General features: G+C 28.8%; 8 protein-coding genes across 8 annotated transcripts; 4 read left to right on the top strand and 4 right to left on the bottom strand.

The window, feature by feature from the left end:
* Positions 1–2,994: 2,994 nt before the first annotated feature.
* Positions 2,995–3,387, bottom strand: EIN_160410 (hypothetical protein; the record flags this gene model as incomplete). Its single annotated transcript, XM_004185835.1, has 1 exon — positions 2,995–3,387. One exon carries the CDS (start codon positions 3,385–3,387, stop codon positions 2,995–2,997), a length of 393 nt encoding a protein of 130 aa, XP_004185883.1.
* A 3,143-nt stretch (positions 3,388–6,530) lies between these two features.
* EIN_160400 (hypothetical protein) lies at positions 6,531–7,343 on the top strand (the record flags this gene model as incomplete). The annotated part of the gene is made up of 1 exon (XM_004185834.1): positions 6,531–7,343. The coding sequence occupies one exon, from the start codon at positions 6,531–6,533 to the stop codon at positions 7,341–7,343; it is 813 nt and encodes a 270-aa protein (XP_004185882.1).
* Positions 7,344–9,877: 2,534 nt separating this feature from the next.
* Positions 9,878–10,372, bottom strand: EIN_160390 (hypothetical protein; the record flags this gene model as incomplete). The annotated part of the gene is made up of 1 exon (XM_004185833.1): positions 9,878–10,372. The coding sequence occupies one exon, from the start codon at positions 10,370–10,372 to the stop codon at positions 9,878–9,880; it is 495 nt and encodes a 164-aa protein (XP_004185881.1).
* Positions 10,373–11,357: 985 nt separating this feature from the next.
* Positions 11,358–11,831, bottom strand: EIN_160380 (hypothetical protein; the record flags this gene model as incomplete). Its single annotated transcript, XM_004185832.1, has 1 exon — positions 11,358–11,831. One exon carries the CDS (start codon positions 11,829–11,831, stop codon positions 11,358–11,360), a length of 474 nt encoding a protein of 157 aa, XP_004185880.1.
* A 378-nt stretch (positions 11,832–12,209) lies between these two features.
* EIN_160370 (hypothetical protein) lies at positions 12,210–13,137 on the bottom strand (the record flags this gene model as incomplete). Its single annotated transcript, XM_004185831.1, has 4 exons — positions 12,210–12,380; positions 12,422–12,632; positions 12,714–12,970; positions 13,012–13,137. 4 exons carry the CDS (start codon positions 13,135–13,137, stop codon positions 12,210–12,212), a joined length of 765 nt encoding a protein of 254 aa, XP_004185879.1.
* Positions 13,138–15,562: 2,425 nt separating this feature from the next.
* On the top strand, positions 15,563–17,137 carry EIN_160360 (hypothetical protein; the record flags this gene model as incomplete). The annotated part of the gene is made up of 1 exon (XM_004185830.1): positions 15,563–17,137. The coding sequence occupies one exon, from the start codon at positions 15,563–15,565 to the stop codon at positions 17,135–17,137; it is 1,575 nt and encodes a 524-aa protein (XP_004185878.1).
* Positions 17,138–17,982: 845 nt separating this feature from the next.
* On the top strand, positions 17,983–20,682 carry EIN_160350 (protein serine/threonine kinase, putative; the record flags this gene model as incomplete). Its single annotated transcript, XM_004185829.1, has 1 exon — positions 17,983–20,682. The coding sequence occupies one exon, from the start codon at positions 17,983–17,985 to the stop codon at positions 20,680–20,682; it is 2,700 nt and encodes an 899-aa protein (XP_004185877.1).
* A 2,930-nt stretch (positions 20,683–23,612) lies between these two features.
* EIN_160340 (hypothetical protein) lies at positions 23,613–24,941 on the top strand (the record flags this gene model as incomplete). Its single annotated transcript, XM_004185828.1, has 1 exon — positions 23,613–24,941. One exon carries the CDS (start codon positions 23,613–23,615, stop codon positions 24,939–24,941), a length of 1,329 nt encoding a protein of 442 aa, XP_004185876.1.
* Between the last annotated feature and the right edge of the window lie 389 nt (positions 24,942–25,330).

The following is a 25,330-nucleotide window of genomic DNA, read 5'->3' as shown; positions in this document are numbered from 1 at the left end:
TTTGAATAATTTAATTTTTTTACTATTTTAATATTAAAACAAAGTTGTTATTTTTTTAGTTTGCTTATTAATAAATTTTTAATATAATACTGGTGATTCCGGAATCGGTTCGGGAACCGCCATGTTCCGGAATCAAAAGTTTGGGAATATTTTTTTATGAAGTTCGGGAACTTGTGTGTTCGGGAACTTATTGGTTCGGGAACACACCAATTTTAAGTTTGGGAATCAGGATGTTCCCGAACCGAGGTTAAAAATATTCCCGAATATTTTTTGATTCCGGAATCGGTTCGGGAATTTGATAAAAAAAATAAAATTCCCCAAATAATTTCCTGGAATATTCGGGGAGTGTTTCGACAACACTAAATCCAACACCTTTAATTTCTTTTTGATCTTTTTTATTGAACTAAGCAATACACACCAATTGAAAGGATGTCATGTTGAAACTGTTTCACTATGTTTTTTCAGTCGAGTTTTGCTTGAGCAATTACAACCAAAGAAGACGTACAAGGTCGTTATCTATGTGTTTTTACTGTTTTTTCTCTCCAAACTATCAAAATGCAGTTTTGGCAGATTTATCTACCCGGCGGAAAAAAGCGCTGTAATACCAGTCACAAGCAATTTATTTAATTGTTTTAACCTTGTTTTTGTTTTGCCTCAAGTAAAAAACACGAAAAAATACAAAAACTTTAAACTGATGCATACATTTTATACCAAAGCAAAGCAATTGTTAGACGAAAACTTTTCCATAACGCCAAGATTTACCAAAAAACATAGAAAAAAATGTGGTCTATTTTCACGGCATAAAATTAATTCGTTAACCTCTTTTCAGCAAAACACACAAAACATCACCAATATGTTGTTTATTATCACCAAAAAGATATAGCTGACGCACTCCAGGCTTGCATGATAAAACCTCCCTGTCTTTTTTAACTTTAATCTGCACGGGGGATAGAAGTGCTGCATTACCATTTACACGTTTTTTATATTAATAAATGCAACACAAAACAATTTTGCTTCAAAAGTATGAGTTTTGAGGATTTCAGAACATAAAACACTGAAAACCTGGATGGACACATGCAAAGTCTTTTTACCACTACAAACGTTTTAATTCAAAACACTCGTCTTATTATTATTTTCTTTACCATTATTCATGTTTTGCTTCAATTTTCGTAAAAATTTTCAAAAAAGGGAGTGAAAAAATAAAACGAGATGTATATCACTTGTTCGACGGGGACTCTAAAAACGACTGGGAGTGGAAACACTCAACTTTTCAACTTGTGGCACCTTAATATGTTGTTTATCAGTTTGGCCACAAAATGCAGTTCTGAACGAATGAGGAATCCATTCCTAAGGAGTGTGAAAATAAGGTGCACTCGCATGGTTTCGATTTTAAGTTTTTGTATTTTTGCAATAAAATATAATTTTTTTGTTAAAAAAATAATAAAAAATGAACAAAAAATTCGAACTTTTTCTGGGTTTTTCGACAATCAATTGTCCTCAATAAAGATTTTCGAAGAAACAAATTGAAGTTCGTTGTGTTTTATTTCAGCAAACTCAACTTTCTTCAGCAATAAAAAACGATTTACACACCGACTTTCACAACTTGGACAATTTCATAGAATAAGTTTTCCTTTGTAAACCTAGTTTTTAGAATTATAATGCGGAATATTAAAAAATATAACTATACAATAAATTTTAAAACAATTTATATAAAACTGTTATCTTGACTAAATCGCTTTTATTCTTGCAGAGCATTTATTCTACCTGTTAAGTTACAAATTTCTTCACATCATATAAATATTATAGAAAAATGCTTTTTAACAAATAAAACTATTTTTATTTAATAATGCATTTTCCCAAACAAGTTGTTTTCTTCTAAGTTGTTTTATTTTTGAGTGTTGATTTTGTAAATTGTATAACATTTTCAATTTCGAACAATTTTTGTTGTTATCCAAAAACAAGTATAGTTCAATATAGTTAATATAGTTTTTGAAAAAAATGAAAATACTTATTTTTAATAATGTTCGAAAAATAAAACTTCTGAAGAGTGTAAACAAATTATATATTTGGAGGGGTGAGGGTGGGAAAAGTTTGTCCTTATTTAAACACAGTTTGTTTACAGATGCAAGAAAAAGTGGTTGTCATGAATATTAAAAAGTATTATTATAAATATATATTTAAATAACCATAATTTTTTAGTTGTTTAACAAGTAAATTTACGGGAAGCCTGTGGTAGTTTGATTTTTTTTTCAGTGAAAGTGGTTGTCAATAAAATAAAAATTTCAAAAAAGACTATTTTTATAACAATAAACAGAAAAACAACAAAAAGATTTTACTTATCTTCACAATCAAAAATGAATGTATCTTGTCGTCACGATATAAAATGAACTGATGTTATGGATGTGCAAATCAAACAAACAATAATCACGATTATCAGGTTTGTATATTTATAACGTTGAAAGTGAATAATTAATCGTTTGGCATTCATTGATAAACAACGTTTAATATGACGCTATATAACAAATATGACATTTCGTTATGAAAGCTGTTATTGTGTTCAAATTAACCAAACTTTTGTGTTGATTGTTGTTTTTATTGTCTTTATTGTCTATATCTTTTACTGTTGTGGAATTCATTAAAAAACACAAGAATACATCCTTTAATAAGACTTTTTCAAATACACACTTTTTATTATTGTTTAAAATTTAAAAATGTTAATATTTACATTCGTTTAATGCCTTATATAATATCATAAAACAAATTAATTAATATTTACGATTTCATTTGATAATAGACTTACTCATAACACTGGAAGAATTTTTGAAAAAAAAGATTTTTTGTTTTTGATAATATTGTTTTCATGACAACCACTTTTGCTATGACAACCAATAATTCTATTTTTATGATAATAAATCAAATATTTTAGCATGTTTCACAAATTCGTGTTAACATTTAAAAAAAACAACAAATATTCAAAGCAAAATGTTTTAAAATTTAAAACAAGAAAACAATGAAAAGACCAAGGAACGCAAAGACTTCAAATGCACCTTCCGAAAACATGCGGTTTGAACCATCAATATGTATGCATTTTTCGAGTTCAAAGACTTTGGGTTCTGTGGTAGTATCAGCAGCTCCAGTGCAGTCTTCAGTCTTATAATTTGTTAATGTAATCTTTTTGTCTTTTATTTCAGCCTTTACAGAGAAAGAAGATACTGATGATTTAGTGCACTGTTTATATAACACTTCGAGGGGATGACCTTTACTTTCACTTAATTCACAATCATTGGCATCAGAATATGAATATCCAACAAAATAATAGTCTGGCAAGTCACTTTGGCTCTTATACCCTACAATTTCGGAGCTGCCTTGTTTTTCCAATCTCCACATTTATTAGACGTGTATACTTTAACTTTGTCACCACTTTCTTCTATTTTTATGTATGTATCTAACAACAAATAGTAGCATTGACCAAATTTGTATACCGCAGAAGATCCATCATCGTGAGAAACAACAGCGTATTTTGCTGTAGCCAAAGTTACAAGAAGAAGAGCAAACATATATCTTTTCATAGTTGAAACATGTTTATCTATAATTATATTTTTTATTTAAGATAAGCGACGAGTTAAATGTTTTCAAATGAATATTTTTATAACATGAAATTTGCAAAGAGGAATAAAATACAACACAACAATTTGAATTGTTTTACATAATTATTTTTTATAGTTTTTTTAATAGAGGTTTAAAAAATTAATAATTGATTTTTTAATTCAACTGAAGTACCTGCGTTGTTTTTAAATGTAATTTAATCTTAGCAAGTCAAATGAATCAACTTTTTTTGTGGGAAATTGATTAAAAAAAGCGGGTTTTCTTAAAAGTTTTTTCAGAAAAAAAGACAAAACTCAAGTAGACAAATGCAACGCCATCAAAAAAAAACAACATGGGTCGGCACAATTCCGTTTTTCTGTGTTATTTTTTTTTCTGTTTTTTTTTGTGGCAATTTTATACACGTTTTTTAACGGACCATAAATTATTATTTTGGCTTTTGCAAGTGACAATTATAGAACAAGGGAGCAGAAAATTGTTATTCAAAATTGTTTTTAAATAACATTTTGTAAAATAATAATTGTTATATCAAACACAAAAAATGAAAAACAATGTAAAAATGTAAAAATAGTATGAAAACAAAGAATCCATCTTTGGGAATTATTTAAATATATTAATTCTAAATTGGGATTCATACAAACAAATATGTAACAATTCAATTAAAAGACACATATTATTGTCCAAATAACATTTAACTTTTCAATTCGTTTTTTCTTGTTCATTGGTTTCTTATGATTTTTGGTATTTTTGACACGTGTTCAGAATTAAGTTTGTCGATTATACGTGCAGGCTTGAATTTTATTTTCACTAGGTAATCGAGCAAATTTATTGTTGGTAAATTGATTAAGTTTACATTTACAAACAACGAATGATAATGCACTTTCATAAAACCCTTTTAACACTGAGTTTTGACACTTGCGTCTTTTGCCGTTAGGGAATTGACTTGATGTGTTTTGGGTGTGTTTTAAAGACGGAATTAATGTTTCGCTACACTTTTCATTTTCAATAAAGCTTGACTTATCTATTCAGTCAATTTCAGAGTAATAACACAATTTATAACCACGAGATGGTATTTATTTTTGTGTGTTTTTAATTACATAAATTTAGTTTATTTTTAATGTTTATAACAAATATTTTAAAGTAAATTTCATAAATATTTTATATTAATTGTAATAAAATTAAAAAATTAAACTATATTATTTAATTCCGTCAACTTAAATATTTAATTATAAATTTATTATTTTAATGAAATTTGTAATATAAATTTTTATAATAAATAATAATTTTTTGTTGAGTGAAACAAAATACATAATATATTCAGTAAATAATTCATTGGTTAGTTTATAAGTTTTCAAACACAAAACTATAAATTAAAACTTTAATTTCCATAACGAAAAATAAACAATAGAATTATTTATATTCAAAATAAATTTAATATAATTTATAATATTATGTATGAACATTAGGTGAATTTGTTAATAGATTACAATATTTAATTAAATAACAAAATATATTAAAATATCAAAATATTATGTGCAATTTATTTATTTTTAAAAAAACCAATTCTTAAATAAAATTTATGTATATTATTATGTATTGATTTAATAATTAATGAAGTTATATATAAAACATTATATATTTTATATCTTCGAATTGTTATGTATTCTTTAATATATAATTGTATAAAGATATTTGTCAATAAATCTTTTATTTATTACGATGACAAAACATAAACATTTTTATAATATTTAAATTTATAAAAATTTGGATAATTAATAACAGTAAATAATTAAAGCTTAAAAGAAATATGAAAATATACAATTCTTAATTTTAAATATTATTCTTGTATGAAATAATTGATACGATTGAAATACAATTAAAAGTATCCGTTTAATTTTTTTTTAAAAATGATGTCTATTTAATATTATAGTCATGGTAAAAAAGGTTGTTGATTAAATAAAGGTTCGGTTTATGTTTGTATTTCAAAAAAAGTTACAAATTTCTTCGCATTTTTGAAATAATATTGAAAATATGTTTTTGAGCAAATAAAACTATTTTTAACAAAGGAGTGTATTTTTGAAACAAATAGTTTTCTTCTCAATCTCAACATTTTTATGTGTTGATTTTATAAAATGTATAACATTTTCAATTTAGAATCGAAAAATGTTTTTTTTTGTAATTCAAAAAACAAGTATAGTTCAATATAGTTAATATAGTTTCTGAATGAATGAATAAAAGTGCTTTTTTCACCATGTTCGAAAAATAGAACACAAACAATGACTAACATAAAAACGATCGTTGACAGTATGACAATTATTTTTCAATTGTATAACATTAAGAGCTGTTTATTGAACATTATAGGTGTTACATTATACATAATCATTGTTGTTTATTAAAAAAAGAAAATGAAAGTGCTTTTTTTCACCCCCTTTCATTTTTTGAGTAAAATAAGAAACGAAATTGAAAAATTATATTATAGTTAAATTTGAGTACTCCTCTTTATTATAAACGACATTTGTATTGAAGCAAACTATACACAATCACGAGTATCAAAGTTATGGTCACACAATTGTTTTTTAAATTTATTTTTTTAATAACATGAAAAATAGAAAATAAAGAGTCAATTGTTACATAACGAAACGGGAAATCACCCAAATTTTAAAAAATATATTGCGATTAGATGTCAAATTATTGGGGAATAATAAAGACAATTTTTTGAAACAATTCATATCATAATTATTAATAAAATTAACCATTAATTAAAATAAAAATGATAAATACAGCTGGTTTCAGAACTCAATATTCATGTCCAAACCACAGAAAAAACCCGCTTCAAAAAAAATAATTTGAGCGTGTTGCACAACAACACAAAATAAAGTTGTGCCCGTGATTTATTAGATTTCTGTGAAACCCATGCAACAGAAACAATGGAATGCCAAACACTCCAACAACAAATGAAATTGTTGAGAAGTGAAAATTGGCTTGAAAAGGTTTTAATTAAAACAAAAGCCAAAGTTTTGGGTGTCTCACCCTCGACGGCCCGCCTCAACAACTTGTATGACGATGTCGAAGGGAAGTCTGGAAGAAAACGAGAAATTAATCAATCGAGAATGCCGTTGTTGTTGGAAACAATTCGAGAAAGACAAAACACCACCAAACCAATCACCACTAAAGAGATGGGAAATATTGTAGAAGGAGTTGTTGGGAAGAAAGTATTAAAAAGTACACTTGACGTAACAGGAGCGATGAAAGAGTTGGTCAGTGCAATTTCTGCAGACAACATTATTTCAAATGACGCCACCAAAGACTCAAACACAAGAGCAGCTTCTGATCAACGCCTCAAAAACTCGTTATCCAAAATTCTCAACTCTTTGGATACCTCTGCATCACATGAAGTTGTAATTGCGTCTTTTCGCCGAGCAGGTATGGTTTCAAGATTGACCAACAACAGATTTGTTTTTTATGTTGACATCAAATCTGCCAGTCGTCTTGTTGAAGAGTTTAGTGCGTTTTTCCAAGCCAATGTGTTTTCAAATGTGGTAATAGCCAGAAGACTCTCTGCTCCACACAATGAAATTGAGACTGTTTCGATATCTGATTTAAAAAGAGAGAGAAAGAGAGCACCAGAAACTTCGGTTTTTGTCAGGCATATCAACCATTTAACCCAACAAATCGAATTTTCAGGTAACTTGGAGCAATCCATTTCCATTTTAAAAACTCAAATTGCCCAGTATTTGTGACAACTTCCATGTATTATACCATGGAGATCACCAAGTCTATGGCGGTCCTGTTGACGCGCTTCAACAGAGATTTGAGCCTTCGCACTCACAATTTGAGAATTGGAGGAGATCCAGAACTGAACCATTCGAAGAGACGTTTTATAATTGAGTTCAGTTTCATTTTTGTTTTTGGAAAAAATAAAACGCTGTTTTTAGTCTTTGTCAACTAATTTCTAATTATAAAAATAGAATGAGTGGTAATTCCCTGAAAAAATAAACCTAAAAAACTAATAAAAATCATTATTTGGGCATTTTGGTTAATCATTTTTTCTTTCAATCAATTAATTCTTTGTCAAGTAATTATTTTTCATCCTGCAATTCCGTGATTTTGGGTTTAATTACAAATTTTGAATATCTTTTATCTCAATTAAAATCATATTATATAAGTTTGAATATTTTTGTTTTTTGTTTTTGATTGGAAAAAAATCATTTTGAATGAAATAATGATCATTTTAAATGAGATTTATAAAATTAAATATAAAAACTCTATTAACATACATGGAAAACGAGTTAATTGCACTCTCAACACTCTGCACTAACGCAGCAAAGGCGGTGTCAGACCTCATCAATTCTAAAAAGGAATACAACTTTGTTGACGACAAGTCACTCGACATTGATCAACGCATTGAAAATGCAGAGGGACACTTCGACAGACTTGATGAGGTGTTTGATAGAAAGAAGAACATCACAACTTCACTCAACACAATCGTCACCGATTTGGATAACGCGTCAAACAAAATCAAAAGTGATATAAGTCTATATTCAATACAGAGTGACAATGATAAGTCGTATGAGATATATAATGTAAATTTTGCACTTTACGAGGAGAAGTGCCAAATGGACACAAAACCACATGAAGATGAAATAGACAGAATCAGACAAGCAAAAAACAATAAAATTGATCAAATTATGAAATCGGAAAAATACATCAATTCAAAGAAACAACACGATGAAGAAGAAGAGAAAAAGAAAGCTAGTCTTGAGAAGTTGACAGGAATGAAGATTGCAAGTGTTGTGTTTGACTCTAACAAAGACGACTGGTCAACAGGAACCTCAGTTTTTGATAAAAAAGTAATGAACAAAAGCAACTTGTGCTTTTTGGTGGAAGACACAAATCACAACAAGTTTAATGGCGTGTACACTGGAAATATCAATGCAGTTGACAAATATATCAACAGCGGCAGTTCTTACATTTTTTCACTTGTGAGAAGTGGCACTTTGAATCCAAAAAAGTTTGGTAAGAGTGGAAATAACACGAATTTTGAATTTTGGCTATTTTCTCAAAACTATTCATGTCTATTTTCATTTGGTTATGATGATATGTATGTGTACAAAAATGGCATTGATGAAAGTCATTGCAAAAACTTTCACCTTTAAACAAAACGAGTTGACTGATAATTACAATTTTACTCCAAAGAGTGTTGTTGTCTACCAACTTAAATGATTTTTTGTCACCTTTATTTTAATTCAAATTTTGCAACACGTTGACTCCATAAATGTCATATTTGTAATTTTCCAAGTCACCACAACTTGAATTAATGTACACAGTTTTAACAAAATCTGTCCTTTTTGAAGGGCAGGACAGACAGAAAGAAAATGGATTTTACCCTTCAAACCTAACACTGGAACGAACACTCGATTAGGATATCTTAAATGTTTATTTTTCAGGCATCTCCTCTTTTATGTCTAGTATCTTCCGGAGATGGATTCACGACGCCGCAACTCGCCGGAACAACAAGTTCCGACAGTTGCGGCATATCTACTCTTTGTGTCCCGTTGTATCTTTTTGAAGTATATTAATAGAAAAGTAGTTTGGTATTTTTATTTATTATGGGTTTTCTCAAACTACAAATTATATGATTATATTAAAATCAAATTATAATAAATATTTTTCATCTAAAAACAAATAGCACAAATGTTGATATAATTAATTATAATTTAATAGTTTGTTAACACAATTTATTTTTTGAAACAACAAACTAAGAAAAGATCAATAGACTTTATCACATAATTAGAATATTACAATTGACAGTATATATATATAGTAAATTGACTATTTTAAATAAATAAAAACATCAGTGATGTTGTTAAGATGAATCACTACTTTTTAATGTATTTTTGGGTTCTACTGATAAAGTAAATATGACTTTATCAATTTGTATGAATTTGTGATAAAAACTCTAATTCCTTATTAAAAATAAAACATCACAATCTTTTTTGTCATTGGATATCTCCATCACTCAATGAAAATTATTTGAAAAGGCATCTTTCAGAGACTCGAGGCATCTAGTTGAAATTAAACTATAAAAAATAATAAAAATATCATATTTTAAATAACTATACTCTTGTATTTAAACTAGATTTTAATTAATAAAAATTATAACAAAAATATAATAATTATTTATCCTTGTCTTTTCGTGTTTTACTTGAATCGAATTGTTCTTGGTCTTCAAAAGTAATTGCACTCACCCGATCAATTTCAAGTTGTTTGTTGTTCAGATCTTCACCAAATTTTCTGATATGTCTTCCAACTCAACAATTCTCAATTGGCCGTCTCTGACTGATTGTTGTGTCTTCTTCATATCTGCTTGTGTCTTACCAATTTGAGTGTTGAAAGTAGACTCTTTCTGTTCAAATTCTGCAAGCTTTCTCTCGGCCTCTTCAACATTTCTGGCATACTGTTTAGCTTGTTTCTTAGCTTTATCAGCTGCGTTTTGTGCTTCTTCCTTTTCTGTTTCGATTCCTTCCAATTCTGTTTCATATTTCGCTTTCAATTTAGCAAAAGAAGCTCCAGTAGCACTAGCGTCTGCCAATTTAGCTTCTGAATCAGTGACTTTAGCTCTAAGTTTTTGAGTTTCTTTATCAGCCTCTTGTTTCATTGCTCTTTCTTTCTCAAGTTCCTTCTGTAAATCAGCCTTTTGAGCAGTCAACGAGTTGATAGACTTCTCAGCTTGTTCCTTATATTCACCAAATTCGTTTTCGTTCTCCATCACTTCTCTGAGTTTGTCTGCATATTTCTTCTTCTGGGTTTTAGTCTATTGGGCAGTTATTCTTTAAAGACCAAGTTGCTCATTCAACTCAGTCAATTTCTTCTCATAGGTGTTCTTCGACTGTTTATAAGTCTTAGCAGCTTGTTCAAGAGCTTCCAATTTAGTCTTCATCTCAGACATATCATCTTCAAGTTTGTCGCATTCGTCTTGTTTCTCGTCGAGTTCCGTCTTTGTTCTCATCAATTCTTCTGAAGCGGCCTTTTAATTTCTCATAGTCTTGACCTTGTTCAACCATCTGGACGTTCTTCTCAAGGGTTTCAGCTCTGACTGTGATTTCAGCGATATCCTTCTTGTACTTTCCTTTAATCGATTGGGTCTTGGCATGGTCTTTTTATTCTTGATCAAGTTCAGTTCTAACACTCATCAGTTCGTCTTTGTATTTCTGTTTCATTGTTTCATTGCCATCTCTGTCATCATTTGCAGTGTCAAGTTGTTTGTGTGCCTTGTCAACTTCGGCATTCAAGTCGTTGATCATTTTGTCCATTTCCTCCAAATCCTTTTCATTCTTCTTCTTCTTCTCGTCGGTGAGTTGATCAACTTGTACTGTCAATTTATTCACTTTTTAGTTCGGCTTCTCTTTAGTGTTATTTGCTTCATCTAAGTTGAATTGGACTTTCTGCAATTTGCTCTCAGAAGCCTTTCTTGCAGCATCTGCACTATAAGCCTTCTGTCTTTCTTCATCTAATTGGGCTTGAAAATCTTGCATTCAACATGTTCTTCTCTTCTTCTTGAGCAACAGAAGCTGGTGCACTGACTTGGACTTTAAGTGATGAGACTTGTGCATTGAGTGCTTTAACTTAGTCTTCCATCTTCTTTCTTTTATCAGATTGGTCCGCGGCAGTCTTCTCAGCCTCTGCTTTGTCGTCCAAAGCCATCTTCTTTTGTGCTTCAAGTGCATTAATCTGTGATTCATTATTCTCAATATTCAAAGCGTCTTCAATTGACCACTTTTTATATCCTTTTTAACAGCATCAAGTTGAGTGTTCTGATCTTTCAACGCAGCAACTGCCTTTTCCAAATCAGCAATTTGGTTGTCTCTCTTGATGACCTCAGTTTGGTCGATATTTGAAGTCCCAACTTGTCTATCTTCAAGGTCTTGCACTTTTTGTTCCAAATCTACTATTTTCTTCTTGTCTTTAGCCGTTCTGTCTCTCAATTCAGTCAACTCAGTGTTGTTTGCTTCTAAGTCTCTTTGTAACTTTTTGATTGAACCATTCAAGTTGTTGGTCTCATCTTCGTGTCCAGAGACTAAGTTATTGAGTTGGTCATATTTGTCTTGAAGCTTCTTCTTTTCAGAAGAAAGTTGGTCTCTGTCATTCGCCAAATTCTTCACCTTCTCTTTAATTTCATTGTTTTCTGCTTTCAACTTCTTCGTTAAGAGCAGCTTTTTCTCTTTCATCGTCTTTCAATTTGGCATCGACAACAGATTTGGCTTTAGTCAAATTGTCATTGTCAGCTTTCAATTGAGTCAGTTGCTTCTTTTAAGCATCTTTTTTTATTCGTGTTCTTGGCATCAATTTCAAGCTTGTCTTCGTTATCAGCAGTTTAGGCAAGTTGTTCGTTCAAGTTATTGCTTTCAACGTCTTTTTGGTGCATATTCGATTTAGCACCAGCCAAGTCCTTTTCAGTCTTCTCCATATCATTTTTCAAAACTTGGATTTTTCGTAGTCGGCCTTCTGTGCTTTCAACATATCAGAGTCATTCAGACCGTCTTCAATTCTCTTTGTCAACTCAACAAATTTTCTATTTTTATCTTGTAATTCGTTTTTCTCTGAGTTCAAAGCAAAAATATTCTTATCATCTGCATTCTTGCTGAGGTCAAAGCAGTGGTCTTGGTCTTCTCTGCTTGCAATTGTTGGTTATACCCATCTCTATCGTCTGAGACATTCTTGTTCGGAGCAACTTGTTGGTCGAGTTTCTTCTCAGCATCGTCAAGAGCCAATTGAGTCTTATTCAAATTATTATTGGTATTGGCAAGATCATTCAAACAGAGCCAGTGTCTTCATTCTGTGCGTTGACATCAGAAATTGTGTTTTGCAACATCTTGACGTGTTTCTCCAAATCAGCAATGTTGTCTTCCTTCACGCGTAATTGTGTCTCAAGATCCTTTGAATTGTCTTCTTTAGCTTCAAGTTTCTTCTTTAAGTCAGAAATTTCGCCTTCCTTATCTTCAATGTTTTTGTTCAACTCAGTGATGACACTATCCTTCTTAACAATAGTCACTTTATGTTCAGTAATTCCATCTTAAAGTCTTTGCTTATCAGCTTCAAGTTTCTTGTACTCAGTGGTTAACTTGCTCAAGTCTTCCTTTCCTCTCTTAATATCACCTTGGAGTTCTTCAATGTGTTCTTGGTCTTCTCGTGACTTTATATCAGCCTCATCAAGTGCTATCTTCTTCGACTCAATATCTTCTTTAAGTTCTTCAATTTCGTCTTTGAGCTTTTGGACCAAAGCTTCCAAGTCGACCTTCTTGATTTTCATCTCAGCGAGTGCCTTTTCAGCGGCTTCTCTCTTTGCAATTTCTTCAGCAAGCTTCTTCTTAAAAGCTTCAATTTTTTTGTCCTTAGTTGCGAGTTAACACTCATCAAATCTTCTTCTCTTAAGTGTTGGTCGGACCTTTTGGAACAATCTAAACCAGACCCAATTTCTGAATTGGTACCAAGTGTGGATGGTGTCTTAAATGACAATAATAGCAATCTGTTCATTGTGTTTCTGCTCAATAAGCTTTCTTTGTGCGATGGTTTTTGCACACACATGAAGACCACCAACAATTTCAGTGATTCTGTTTTCTCTAATCTCTTCAATCTCAGCAAGAACACAAATCTTGAAGAAAATCTAGTTCTTACCAAACTTGAATTCTTCAGTGTACACTCTTGCCATCTTTCTCACAAATTTGTTTCATGAGATCCTTGACTACTGGCATGGCATCTGAATTCACTCGATTTGTTGTCACCTCAAAATTTGAGACTAACAAGAAGTGCCCACTTGCAGATTATTCATTGATTCCATCAGTTGCTATCATCGACCCAATGTTCTGTGCTTCATAAACAAAAAGAGCTCTGGCAGACTGTGGTATCGATTTGTTGGTTCATGTGGTTGTAGCTTATTTCCCAGTTATGGCAAATGAGTACAAAGATGGTCATGCTAAAGAAGAAGTCAAATTAGTCTTGACAACTTGGTCATTATTCAACGGGGTTTTGTTGCAATATAAAAGATACACAATGCAGCTACCATTGGCATGGCCATTGTTTTCGCGTTCCTTGAGATTGTTCACTCAATGGTTCACAAAATAGGAGCCGCTTTCCATTTTCCATATAATCGACGTGTTGCAGTGTTGTTACCACATGTTATTTGATACAATGGTGTTGTCCCAAAAAAAAGTTGGCAATGTGTCCAAAGTACAATTTGTATGTTGCAGACCAGTAATATAAGCAATTTGCACAACTGGTCAAGTTGAAATCTAGGACTACGCCGAGGAAGTTGAAGTAATGCCTTTGCATTACTTCAACACACATAGTTTTTTGAAAAATAAAATATTTGAGATAATTGAAATCCAAAAAATACCCTTTCATTACTCTTTAATTATGGTACATTATGATAAAAACTATTTATTATTGTTTTTTTTGTAATAATATCCACTTTCTCTGTGTATGAAATGTATTAATTCTTTGCTTAACCGGCCAATGGTATTTTTTTTCTTTTGCAAAATGCACGAGATTCAAAAAATTGCGTTTTTTTTTCTATAAATATAAAAATGAGAAAAAAATCTAAAAATAATTTACATATAAATTTGCTATTGTATAAAAAGGCATCTTTCAGCAGTTTTCACATAACAGCGAGAGATCAGACACCAGGTTTTTACAACTATTCTAATACGATTTTAGCTTTAGATCTGAAACATAATCGACCACTTTTTTCCCAAACACTGGTAATGAGTAGAAAAAACTTATTACAATGTGTTTGCAAAAGAATTGTGAGTTATTTAATTTAAAAAAATCTCAAAATATTTTTACACATTTTATCTAAACAAAAACAATAACCAAAATTTCAATTTTATTTTTTTTAACTCTTTTTTTGCGTCTCGTTTATTTTAATCGGTTAACCTTATGAAGGTGATTGTGATAATAACGTTTTTATTAGGGTGGGCAACCGTTAACAAAATATTTGATGTTTGCCCGTTTTTAACCCAAAAACATACTTTGCTTTAATTGTTTTTTTTACAACTAATTTCGATCTACAAAATCTCGAGATTTTTTTAAAAGATCTGCCTTAACGACCAAAAAATCAAAGCTAAAAAATTGAACATAAAAAAATATTTTTTGTCACGCCCCTATAATTAAATAATTAATTTAATTACATGGTTCAACAAAAAACCGATTGTGAAGGATTGTGTAACTATCGTTATAGTTTTGTTATTGTATTTTAATTGAAGTATAGTTTTAAATTAATTTGTTTATGTTTTCTTGTTTTGATTCATATAAACATATAATTGTTTTATTATAATTATACTATAAACAAAGATGCACTGACACGTCATAGTTGTAAGGTTTTTAGAATAACTTTTCTTTAAACATAAATTACAAATAATTAACACTTTTGAAAACATTTAAAACAATTCTTCAATTTGAAATGTTTTTTTAAAATATAACATTTATAACAATAGTATATTTTATTTGTTCCTAATTATTTAAATGTTATTTATTTTTTTGTAAACATTTTTAATAATAACAATAAATTAAAAATTTTATATTTATATATCAAAATAATATATTGATAAAATTGTTGTATATTTCAAGTTATTTAAATTTATTATCAAAATTTAAATGATACCCAAAAATATACTAAATGTTTAAAAACATCAATAATAACATTTCAATATTTTCATTGTATTTTTTAAATATAATTTTTTACCCACAAACACAATTTGTTAAATTTTTATTGTTGAATATTATTTAAAACTATAGTTCTAAAATTACTGTTAATATTTAATACATATTTTCAGTTATTAAAATATCAAAACACTTAACATTGTTTTATCAAAAAACAATTATTCTGATTAGCAATGAAAGATATTTGTCTGTTTTTTATTATTGTTTTGAAAAGTACTTTAATATATTATTTTATATTACAATGAAGAATACGTTGTCATGTTTTATACTGTTTTTCATGTCTATTGGTTATTCAATTTCTTGGTGCGAAGAGAATGGAGTAATTAGTTTGGACAAAAATAAAAATTCATGTAAAAAAAGTGGTTGGACAGTAAAATATTATTACGATGATGACGATAATGATTATTACAATTTTACATTTAGAGAAACGTGTTGTTCTATTCAAACAATGATTTTACGTGATAACGAAACGGATGAATATACAATTTTATTATTTTCATTTCAAAATTCAAATAATTTAAAAGCATTATATATTCAAGAAAAAAATGAAAATGTTAGAATTTATTTTGTAGACAGCGGTCGACCAGAAAATTTTTTTATTTCCTTTGGTTGTTTTAATAATGAAAACTCTTGTCGGACAACAATTGGCGAAAAATGGAGACCAACAATTCAGTTAAAAAGTCAAAGCATTGTATTATTTTCAGATATTGACCAAAGATTCTGGATTGAGTTTTATAGAACAATAACACAAATAGCTTATTTGTTCATTGATGGTAACGTGATACAATCCGTCACTTTTCAATTTAAAACATCTCAGTTAGTTGGTGATCCATATACTAATGGGAGATATTTATTTACTGGAAAATCAAAAGAAGAAAATGTGACATTTGAATCTTTAAAAACAGTTTTTTATGTAAGATCGGTATGTGAACGAAATGGGTATAACAGAATTTTATATTTTGGTAAAACAGAAATTAATGTATACGCAAATTTAATTAATACGACTTGTTATTGTAATGCAGAGAATGAAAATATAACATTGGATAATGTAAATACATTCCCGGATTGTAGATACAACAGTTCATTATTTGATTTAAATTTAACAACGATTGGCGAGAATAAAAGTGAAAGTGAAAATATTAACATTTATGTAAATGTTACTCAATGGTTCTCAATAATATTTAAACCCAATAGAAAATACATATTAAATGGTTTAGAAACCCACGAGAATACAATTAATTTTGACACTTTAGAAATATTAGAAAATGAAAATATTATATTTAATTTAAATTGTAATATATCAACTTTGAAAATCACTTCAATTGGGAAATTTTACTTCAAAAAAAATCTCGTAATTAACACACAAATAATAATATCTGAAACAAATTTAACAAACAAAATATTGTTTGCTTTGGATGGAGATTTTTCTGAAGTTAAGACGTCACTTTTGTCTAAATGTGGGAAACGAGTGTATTTAACTAAAAGTGAATATAACATGTGTCTATGTAATTACACTGAAAATGGTATATGGGATCCAAAAGGGTATGATGGAGTGAATCGAGGGGACTGCTTTAACAACAACACACAAAATACTTTGACTCTTCAAATTCTCTCATCACAAATGAATGAAATTTCAACTCCACAAACTTGGAACAGAATTGAGATTAATGTTAAAGATGTGAATGTCACTTCCACTTCAAACGTTACAACAAAAACACTTCTACTGCACAAATGTGCCACTTTTAATGTACCACTTAAAATTACTTCATCAATCGAGTTTTACACGAATGGGTATATTAAAATGACTTCAAAATAATCTTTAACAATTGGTGAAGGTGTCACAATAAATCTCAATAATATGACAACAATTGGGGATAAAACGAGTCTTATTCAAATTCATAAAGGTGGTATACTTATATCAGACACAATATATATAAAAGTCAATTTTAACAATTACCAAGACAATTATATCAATTTGATTTCATTTCAAGAAGTTCAAAATTCATCTTCAACACTTTTGTTTAATAATTTACTTGGTGGGAAATTATATCGATCTTATTTAAACTCTAACAATGTTGATACAACCGTTACATGTACTTATATTAGTGGAAACTTTGATGATTACAACAGTTATGACAGTCAAGTCCTACACTGCCCACTTTCTTCTGTTAATTCAACAATTGTAATTCAAAACATAAAACTCGAACAAAACATTGATTTTAATGGAATATTTATGCAAAACACAACGCAACTTGATTTTATTAAAAAATACACTTTTACTTCTAAATTTAAAGACCAAAATGAAAACGTGATTTATATTAACAACTCTTCAAAAAATTGTGAAAACATTGAAATTTCACAAATGAGTAAGAAATGGATTTTAGGTTCTAAATTTGGGTTTACCACTCCAACAAAATTATCAAAAAAGGAGATGAGAAAAACAACTGATGCTTATAAAATGGTGTCATTCAATGAAACAAATCAATGTTTGCTCTTTTATTCCAAGTTAGAAGATGGAAGTTGTCATTTATGTAAAAATGACTCATATCTATCAAGTGGAAATTGCGAAGTTATAGATACTAAATGTACAACAATATTCAAAAAACAAACATTGGCTGTTTGTGAAGCTTGTGAAACTGGAAGCGAAGTTGATAAATATCAATGTTAACTTGTCCGACTAATTGTCTTCATTGCGTCAAAGGAAAATGTGTTTTATGTGATAAAGAGTATATTGTCGACGTTTATGGAAACTGTGAAAATGTATTATTTTATGATAATAATTCATTACTAATAATATCAGGTAAAACAATCAAATGCGCAATTGGATATTTTATTAAATCGAATAAGTGTGAAAATTGTGGTGAAAATTGTATTAATTGTAATAACGAAAGTTCTTGTATAATATGTGATAACAAAAGTTTATTGAACAATGGAGTTTGCACTCCACTAAATGGAGTTATTCTTTCAAACAACGACAATTTAATTATATGTGAAAATGGTTATTACAATAGAGAAAATACTTGTCAAAATTGTTCAAATAAATATGGTGAAATGTGTTCCCTTTGTGATACACACGATTGTCTTAAATGTACATTAAATGGAGTTATTAATAATAAAGGAAAATGCATTAAAATGACCCAAAGTGGTTGTATTCAAAGCTCAAATACTTTTTGTAGTGGGTGTCAACAAGTCAATAAATATATTAATGAAAGTGGAGTGTGCACTTCAAATATCAATTGTTCAATTTCAACTAAATTTGATAATTGTTTATTATGTGAAAACAATACTGTTTATAATAACACATCTACATGTTTCCCATTGACAAATCAAGAAGATAATTGTGATCGAATGAATGTTGAAAAAGACCGATGTATCAGCTGTATAACGGGCTATTTCTTATCAAATTATCAATGTGAAATTTGTTCTGAAAATTGTATGGATTGTTACAACAAGATTTTGTGTCTTACTTGCAACAAAAATTACTTTTTGTCGGATGGAAAGTGTTTTTCTAATTCAGAAGTCATCACCAATTGCAAGAAACTTGTCCCTTCACAATCTCTGTGCGCTTTATGTGATATTGGATTTTACAGAGACGAATATGGCCAGTGCAAAAATTGTATAGAAAATTGTAATGAGTGCAACACTGAAAAAACATGTTTAAGTTGTTTTACAAATTACTTTTTACTCACAAACAACACACAGTGTATCTCATATGATTTACTTGTAAATTGCGAATTTAAAAGTCAAAGTGGATGTTTAAAATGTTCAACTGGTTTTTACCAACAAAATCAGTTTTGTGTCTCCTGTAACTCAACAACTTTTAATTGTTCCACTTGTGGAACAACTGGAATATGCACTTCCTGTGTAGAAGATTATATCTTGATAGATTCCAAATGTTACTCGAAAAGTTCAATTGAAAATTGTGTTGAAGTGACAAACTCTAAATGCACGAAATGCACTTTTTGGCACACACCAAATTACTCGAACACGTCTTGCCAAACAAAAGTGGTGTGGTGGGTGATATTGATTGTTGTGATATTTGTTCTCATTATTATCACTCTTGTCTTGTTCATTGTACTCTTTATTTTAATTCAAATTAATCGCCACTATCAAATTAAAAAGGTGCAACAAAAGACGTGCATTTTCGATGTCAGAAAGTCGAACATTCATTTCACCAAAACTTCGATTTCTGATGTTTTTGTGAACAAAAATGAAATTGAATTTGAAGGAAAAAACTACGAGGAAACGATTCCAGTCGACAAAGAGTCGCGCGAGTTATTATGTGTTGGAAATTTCGGAAAGAACACAATAAAAGTGCAATTTTCTACTAAAAACAACACAGAGAAATATACTATTCGAACTGAACCTCTTGTAATTACTTTAAAAAAGAACAAAGCAGTCGAATTTGAAATGTTTATAAAACCAAAATGTTCGTGCAAAATTAAAGATAAAATCACATTGTTTTCTGTGAATTTTAAAAGTGGAATCACTGCAGAAACTCAAATTAATTTGGTTGCTATAACTCAGATATCAACAAAATTGGATTATGAAGAATTAAATGAAGACAAAAAGCTTGGTGAAGGTGGTTTTGGTATTGTTTACAAAGGAACTTACAGAGGAAACGAAGTTGCTATTAAAAAATTGAAAGAAATGGTTGGAAACTCGTTATTGTCATCTTTTGAAAAAGAAGTTACAATGTTGGACAAATTTAGAAGTGAGTATATTGTCCATTTCTATGGCGCCGTATTTATTCCAAACAAAGTATGTATGGTGACTGAATTTGCACCATTTGGGTCTTTACAAGACTTAACGAATCATAAACCAAGTTCAGATGTTTGTATTAAACTTAAAATAAAAATGATGATAGATGCAGCAAATGGGATAAGTTATTTATACTCAAATGGGATATTACACAGAGACATCAAGCCAGACAACATATTAGTGTTTTCATTGGATTTAAATGATAAAGTGAATGCTAAATTGACTGATTTTGGAAGTGCAAGAAATGTGAACTTGTTGATGACCAACATGACGTTCACTAAAGGTGTTGGCACACCAGTGTACATGGCACCTGAAGTGCTTTTGAAACAGAAATACACAAAAAGTGCAGACATATTCTCATTTGCAATAACAATGTATGAGTGCTTCAAATGGGAAGAAGCGTATCCAATCAATGAATTCAAGTTTCCATGGAAAATAGCAGAGTTTGTTATGGAAGGAAAAAGACTGAACAGATGTGAAGTAATACCAGAAGGAATTTATCACATTATTCAACTTTCGTGGAAACAAAATCCAAAAGAAAGAATTGATATCAACGAGATTATTAACAACATGCAACGTGTTTCTAATACATCAATGTGAATTGTTTTATTAATTTAATATGGATAATAACTAATAAATATTCTATAAATTAAACATTCATTGTTTTTATTATTAAAATTTAAGTAAATTAAGATAACCATAATACACTAATGTTAATTTTTGGTTTTAAAAGCAAATTAAAAGCGTTTAATAATTTTTTGACTAATTTTTATACTTAAAATATTTCAGTTATAATAGTATAAAAACAACGTAGTAATACAACAAATACTCTCAAAAGGAATAAAACGAATTAAAACAAGTGTTTTTAATACACGTGGAAACTCAACTTATGAACGAATATGTCGAAATAATTGTATTTTAACTCACATTTTTGACAAATGTAAGTAAAACTACTAGAATGAAAAAATATGTGACTGGTATTTAAAACGATTTTTGATTAAAAATATTTCGTTATACAGTTGTTCTTTAAACATTATACCTTTTAAATATTTATCTTTTGATTTTGATTTTTAGGGAAATTAAAATATAAACAAAAATAGCAGCAAAAAATTTAAACATAGACAGGTATGGTAAAATCCCAAAAAGTATAATAAATATAGTTTTTTTCTATTGTTAAAATAATACACTATATAACTAACTGTTTTTTGGAAATTGAACTTCAAAAAATAAAAATACACTTACTGGTATTGAAATGTTAAAATAAATAACATTTTTGGTATAACAATGTGATATTCTATTTATACTATTATATAACAAATGCTAAAATTTTTAGTAAATTTGTCATATAATTTAGTAATTATTTTTCTCCAAACAAAAACTTCAAATATTTTATTTCCACAAATATCAAATTTGTTAAAAAAAAGGTTTTTTTGTTCCTTAAACATGAACAAAAAGATGTTTTGTTCCATTATTAGTCACAAAAATAGTTTTCTCATTTTGTGTAAAACTATATATAAAGCTATTGTAAATTGATAAAATCAAATGAACAGCTTAAGTGTTTTAACATTAATGTTAATTACTTCTATGTTTAAATTTGTGAAAACCACCTCAATGCAATTGGGGTATGTTAAAGGGTTTCTTGAGGATAAGGTGTATCCTCAGGATTAAAACTATCCTTATTAAAATATATTTTTCTGAGGATACAAAAATAAAATCCATAAGGTTCAGTTCCCCATAAGGCCCACTCTCATAACTCAAGTTATAATTTACACTTAATATTTCGAGTCAAAGTTCAATTTTTAAATAATGGTAATAATTTGTCATAAATGCCAAAAAATTAAATACAATCAAAAAATCGCCACAATAATCAGTAAACAAAAACAATAATTATATCTCGCTTACTTGAGACGGGAAATAACAAAACATGAATTAAACTTGTTCATATTATGATTATATACTTATTGATATTATTATCGAATCCGTCTTTATAACACAATAATTGAAATTTACGTTTAAATTGATAATTGTTTTTCAATCAAAATGAAAATTGAAAAAGTCGAAAACACTGATTTTCTAAAAATGTGATTTTAAAATAACAAATTTATTAATAATTTTGTAATTTATGCAATTATTCAAATTTATTGTAATAACAAAGTTAATCATATTGTGTATATTTTAATATGATTGTTTCATTTTGATATTAACTTGTGTTTTAAACAGATTTACAGTTCTGAGGATGGCAATTATTTTCTGAGGATGACAGAAATAGAAAGTTATCACTTTTACATCCATCTGAAATGTATATTGAGTAAGTTACTATTTTTGAATATGGGAACACGTCATTTCACTTTTTAGATGTTTAAGTCTGTGTTGACAATGTCTGTTTGTTACACGACTTACCATCCTCAGAGATATGTATAGCACTGCCATTATTGATTTAAAATTCTATAAATAAAATTATCAAAGAATTTTTATAAAGTGGGTTTTGTTAATTGATTATATCAAAAATCGTCAAAACACAACAAAAACGCCAAATAATATATAAAATTGATTAATAAATTGAACACATTTCTATTGAGAATAAATATTGTATAATAAAAAAATAATATAAACATATATTTCTTGTGTATATATGTTTTAAAAAATAAATAAACCCGTTTATAACAATAATGATTTTATTTTAAAAATTTGTTTATTTATCAATCGTTGTTTTATCGATATCCAAAACCTCTCGTTTTGTATTTGCGATAATACATAGATTGTCATCGCATAAAGTATTAATTATCAGTACGTTATTTGCTATCAATTTTTATTGTTTGAAATATCATGAATTGATTTATAATAAATTATTTTTGTAAAAAAAAATAAAAATTGTTGGATTAATTTGTTTTGTGATTTTGATAAATAAATCGACTTTTTCGATAATTTAAATGTCTGTCAAATGTTTTCATTTAAACCAAGGTTAGTCTAGTGGTAAATCAAAAAATAGAAATAGATTATTTTTTTTTGTAAAAATCAACTCCAAGAATCATCTTTCAAAAAATCCATAAATAGTATTTTTAAAAGAAAATCATGTGTTTCAAAATATACCTTTTTGATCTTAGGCAAAAAAATCCAAATTGAAAGAAATTATGTTTAAGATATTTACCATCCTCAGAAAAATTAACAATCCTCATGAATCCCTTATGTATGAATGCGTTGTTTATATCATACATTGTTATTATGTCATTATTAATTCAACTAAAAACGAAAATGGCTTTATATACAAATTCTGTGTGTACGAAAAAGAACATATTATAAACCCAATTCTTCATTACAATTATTATGTTACACATCCGCAATTATTTCGAAACCGTGAAAATGGACTATTCGGCATTGAAAATTCTTGTTTTTCAAAAAACAAACCAGCATCTAAACAATATGAAAGAAACATACAAGAAAAATACAAAAAACAAAACGTTGTTAAACTAACATTACAACCAATGATCGAAAAAGAAAGTTTTACAAAACAAAGAGAACAAATTGTAAAAATGACAAATAACTTGTTGTCTATGGAAAAGGTAGTAAAAGTTTATGAGAGATCCGGATCAGAAGAAGAATTCAATATTACAAAGGAACAAGAGGAAAAGGAGAAAAAAGAAATCAACAAAGAAAGGTCACTATGCGTTGGTTCAAAAAGATTCGACAATCCAAAGAAAGAAACCATTCAGGAAGTCACAGTCTGTAAATCAAATGTAAACAGTGAGCAATGTGATCAATTGTGTCAAAATACACAACAAAGTGTGATGCAAAATACAACTCAAAGTAGTAGCCAAACACATCAAAACACATCATCAGGTTTAATACAATCGTTGTACAATTTGGTTGGTTGTAACACTTTACCATCCATACAAAATACTTCAATTTCACAACAGAGTCTGCAGCCTATACACAACGAACAGTTAAATCAAAGTTCTTGTCAGGCTGCAGATTTGACTCGGATAACTCAAAAGAGTCAATGTGGAAATTTTAAGGCTTTGAAGGAAACACAAAGTGTCATTCAACCAATGTATTGTGGTTTGAAAACAACAAACGGACAACAATTTCGTTTAGATGCAAAAACAGTCGAAATTAATTGTACTGGTCCACAACGTACAGCTTCTCAGTTTCCTTATTATACCAAAGTTAAACAAGAAAACATCAAGTTTCCTCCAATTATACGCCCAACTTCAAATGTTCATATGGAACTCGTTGATAACGAAAATGTTATTTTGGCTTCAAAAGTACAGCAACAGTCCAATGCAGAAAGAGTTGAAAACAAAAACAAACACAAAAAAGTAGCACAAGAAATATATCAACAGTTGCCTCATTATTTACAAGTTAAACTCCAAAACACGGTTGCACACTTAACAAATAAAGATGTGCAAACAGAAACAGTAAAAAATGAAAATACCATTTTAAATCAACATATACAACAACAGTCAGATATGAAAAGAGTTGAAAATGTAAACAGCACAGTTTCACAAATGAAACATGTTAATTTTCCTTGTTTTGAACAACTCAAACAAGAAAACATCAAATTTGCGCCAATTGTACGCCCAACACTTCCATTGCATATGGAAATACTTGATAATGAAACAGAGCCATCCATTGGTGATTCCATCGAGAAAAAAGATGTTTTAAAATATCAAAATGTACAATCACAACCAAATCAAAAATGCAATTCTAATGAAATACTTGATATTGCACTTAAAAAAGCCGTGAATGGAGAACATTTGAAAGTTCGACTGAATTATCAAAAAGAACAACTCACTAACAAGTATTGTGAAATGTTTCACAATATGATTAAAAAAAGAACAGCGCAACCAAAAAGATCTTAATGATACAAAAGCACAAAATGATATTTTTATTTAATATTAATTTCAATCAAAGAACTTCATCCTGGTCATAAAAAGAAAGAATACCTTATATTACAAAATTTGATGATATTGGTGTGAACAGAAAATGGTCATTTTGGTGCTTTTAATTTGTTTTTAAAGTATTTTGTTTACTTCAGATTTTTAATTTATAATTAATAACACTCATTTTATAATAATATATCAATAATATTAGTATTTAATTAAAACAAAAAAACATTTGATTGTATAAAATTATTTTATTAAAACAAATATAAATGTTAATAAAACATTTGGTTTTAATTAAAAATTTAAATACAGTCAAAGGCGTCTATTTGTCGAAAATCCAGCAGAAAAACAATCCATTTGTCGTA

Source organism: Entamoeba invadens, assembly GCF_000330505.1.
Source record: "Entamoeba invadens IP1 unplaced genomic scaffold scaff_1105074724785, whole genome shotgun sequence".
Classification (NCBI taxonomy): Eukaryota; Evosea; order Mastigamoebida; family Endamoebidae; genus Entamoeba; species Entamoeba invadens.
Note: the sequence above shows the minus strand (reverse complement) of the source record. Positions and strands in the feature narration are given on the sequence as shown.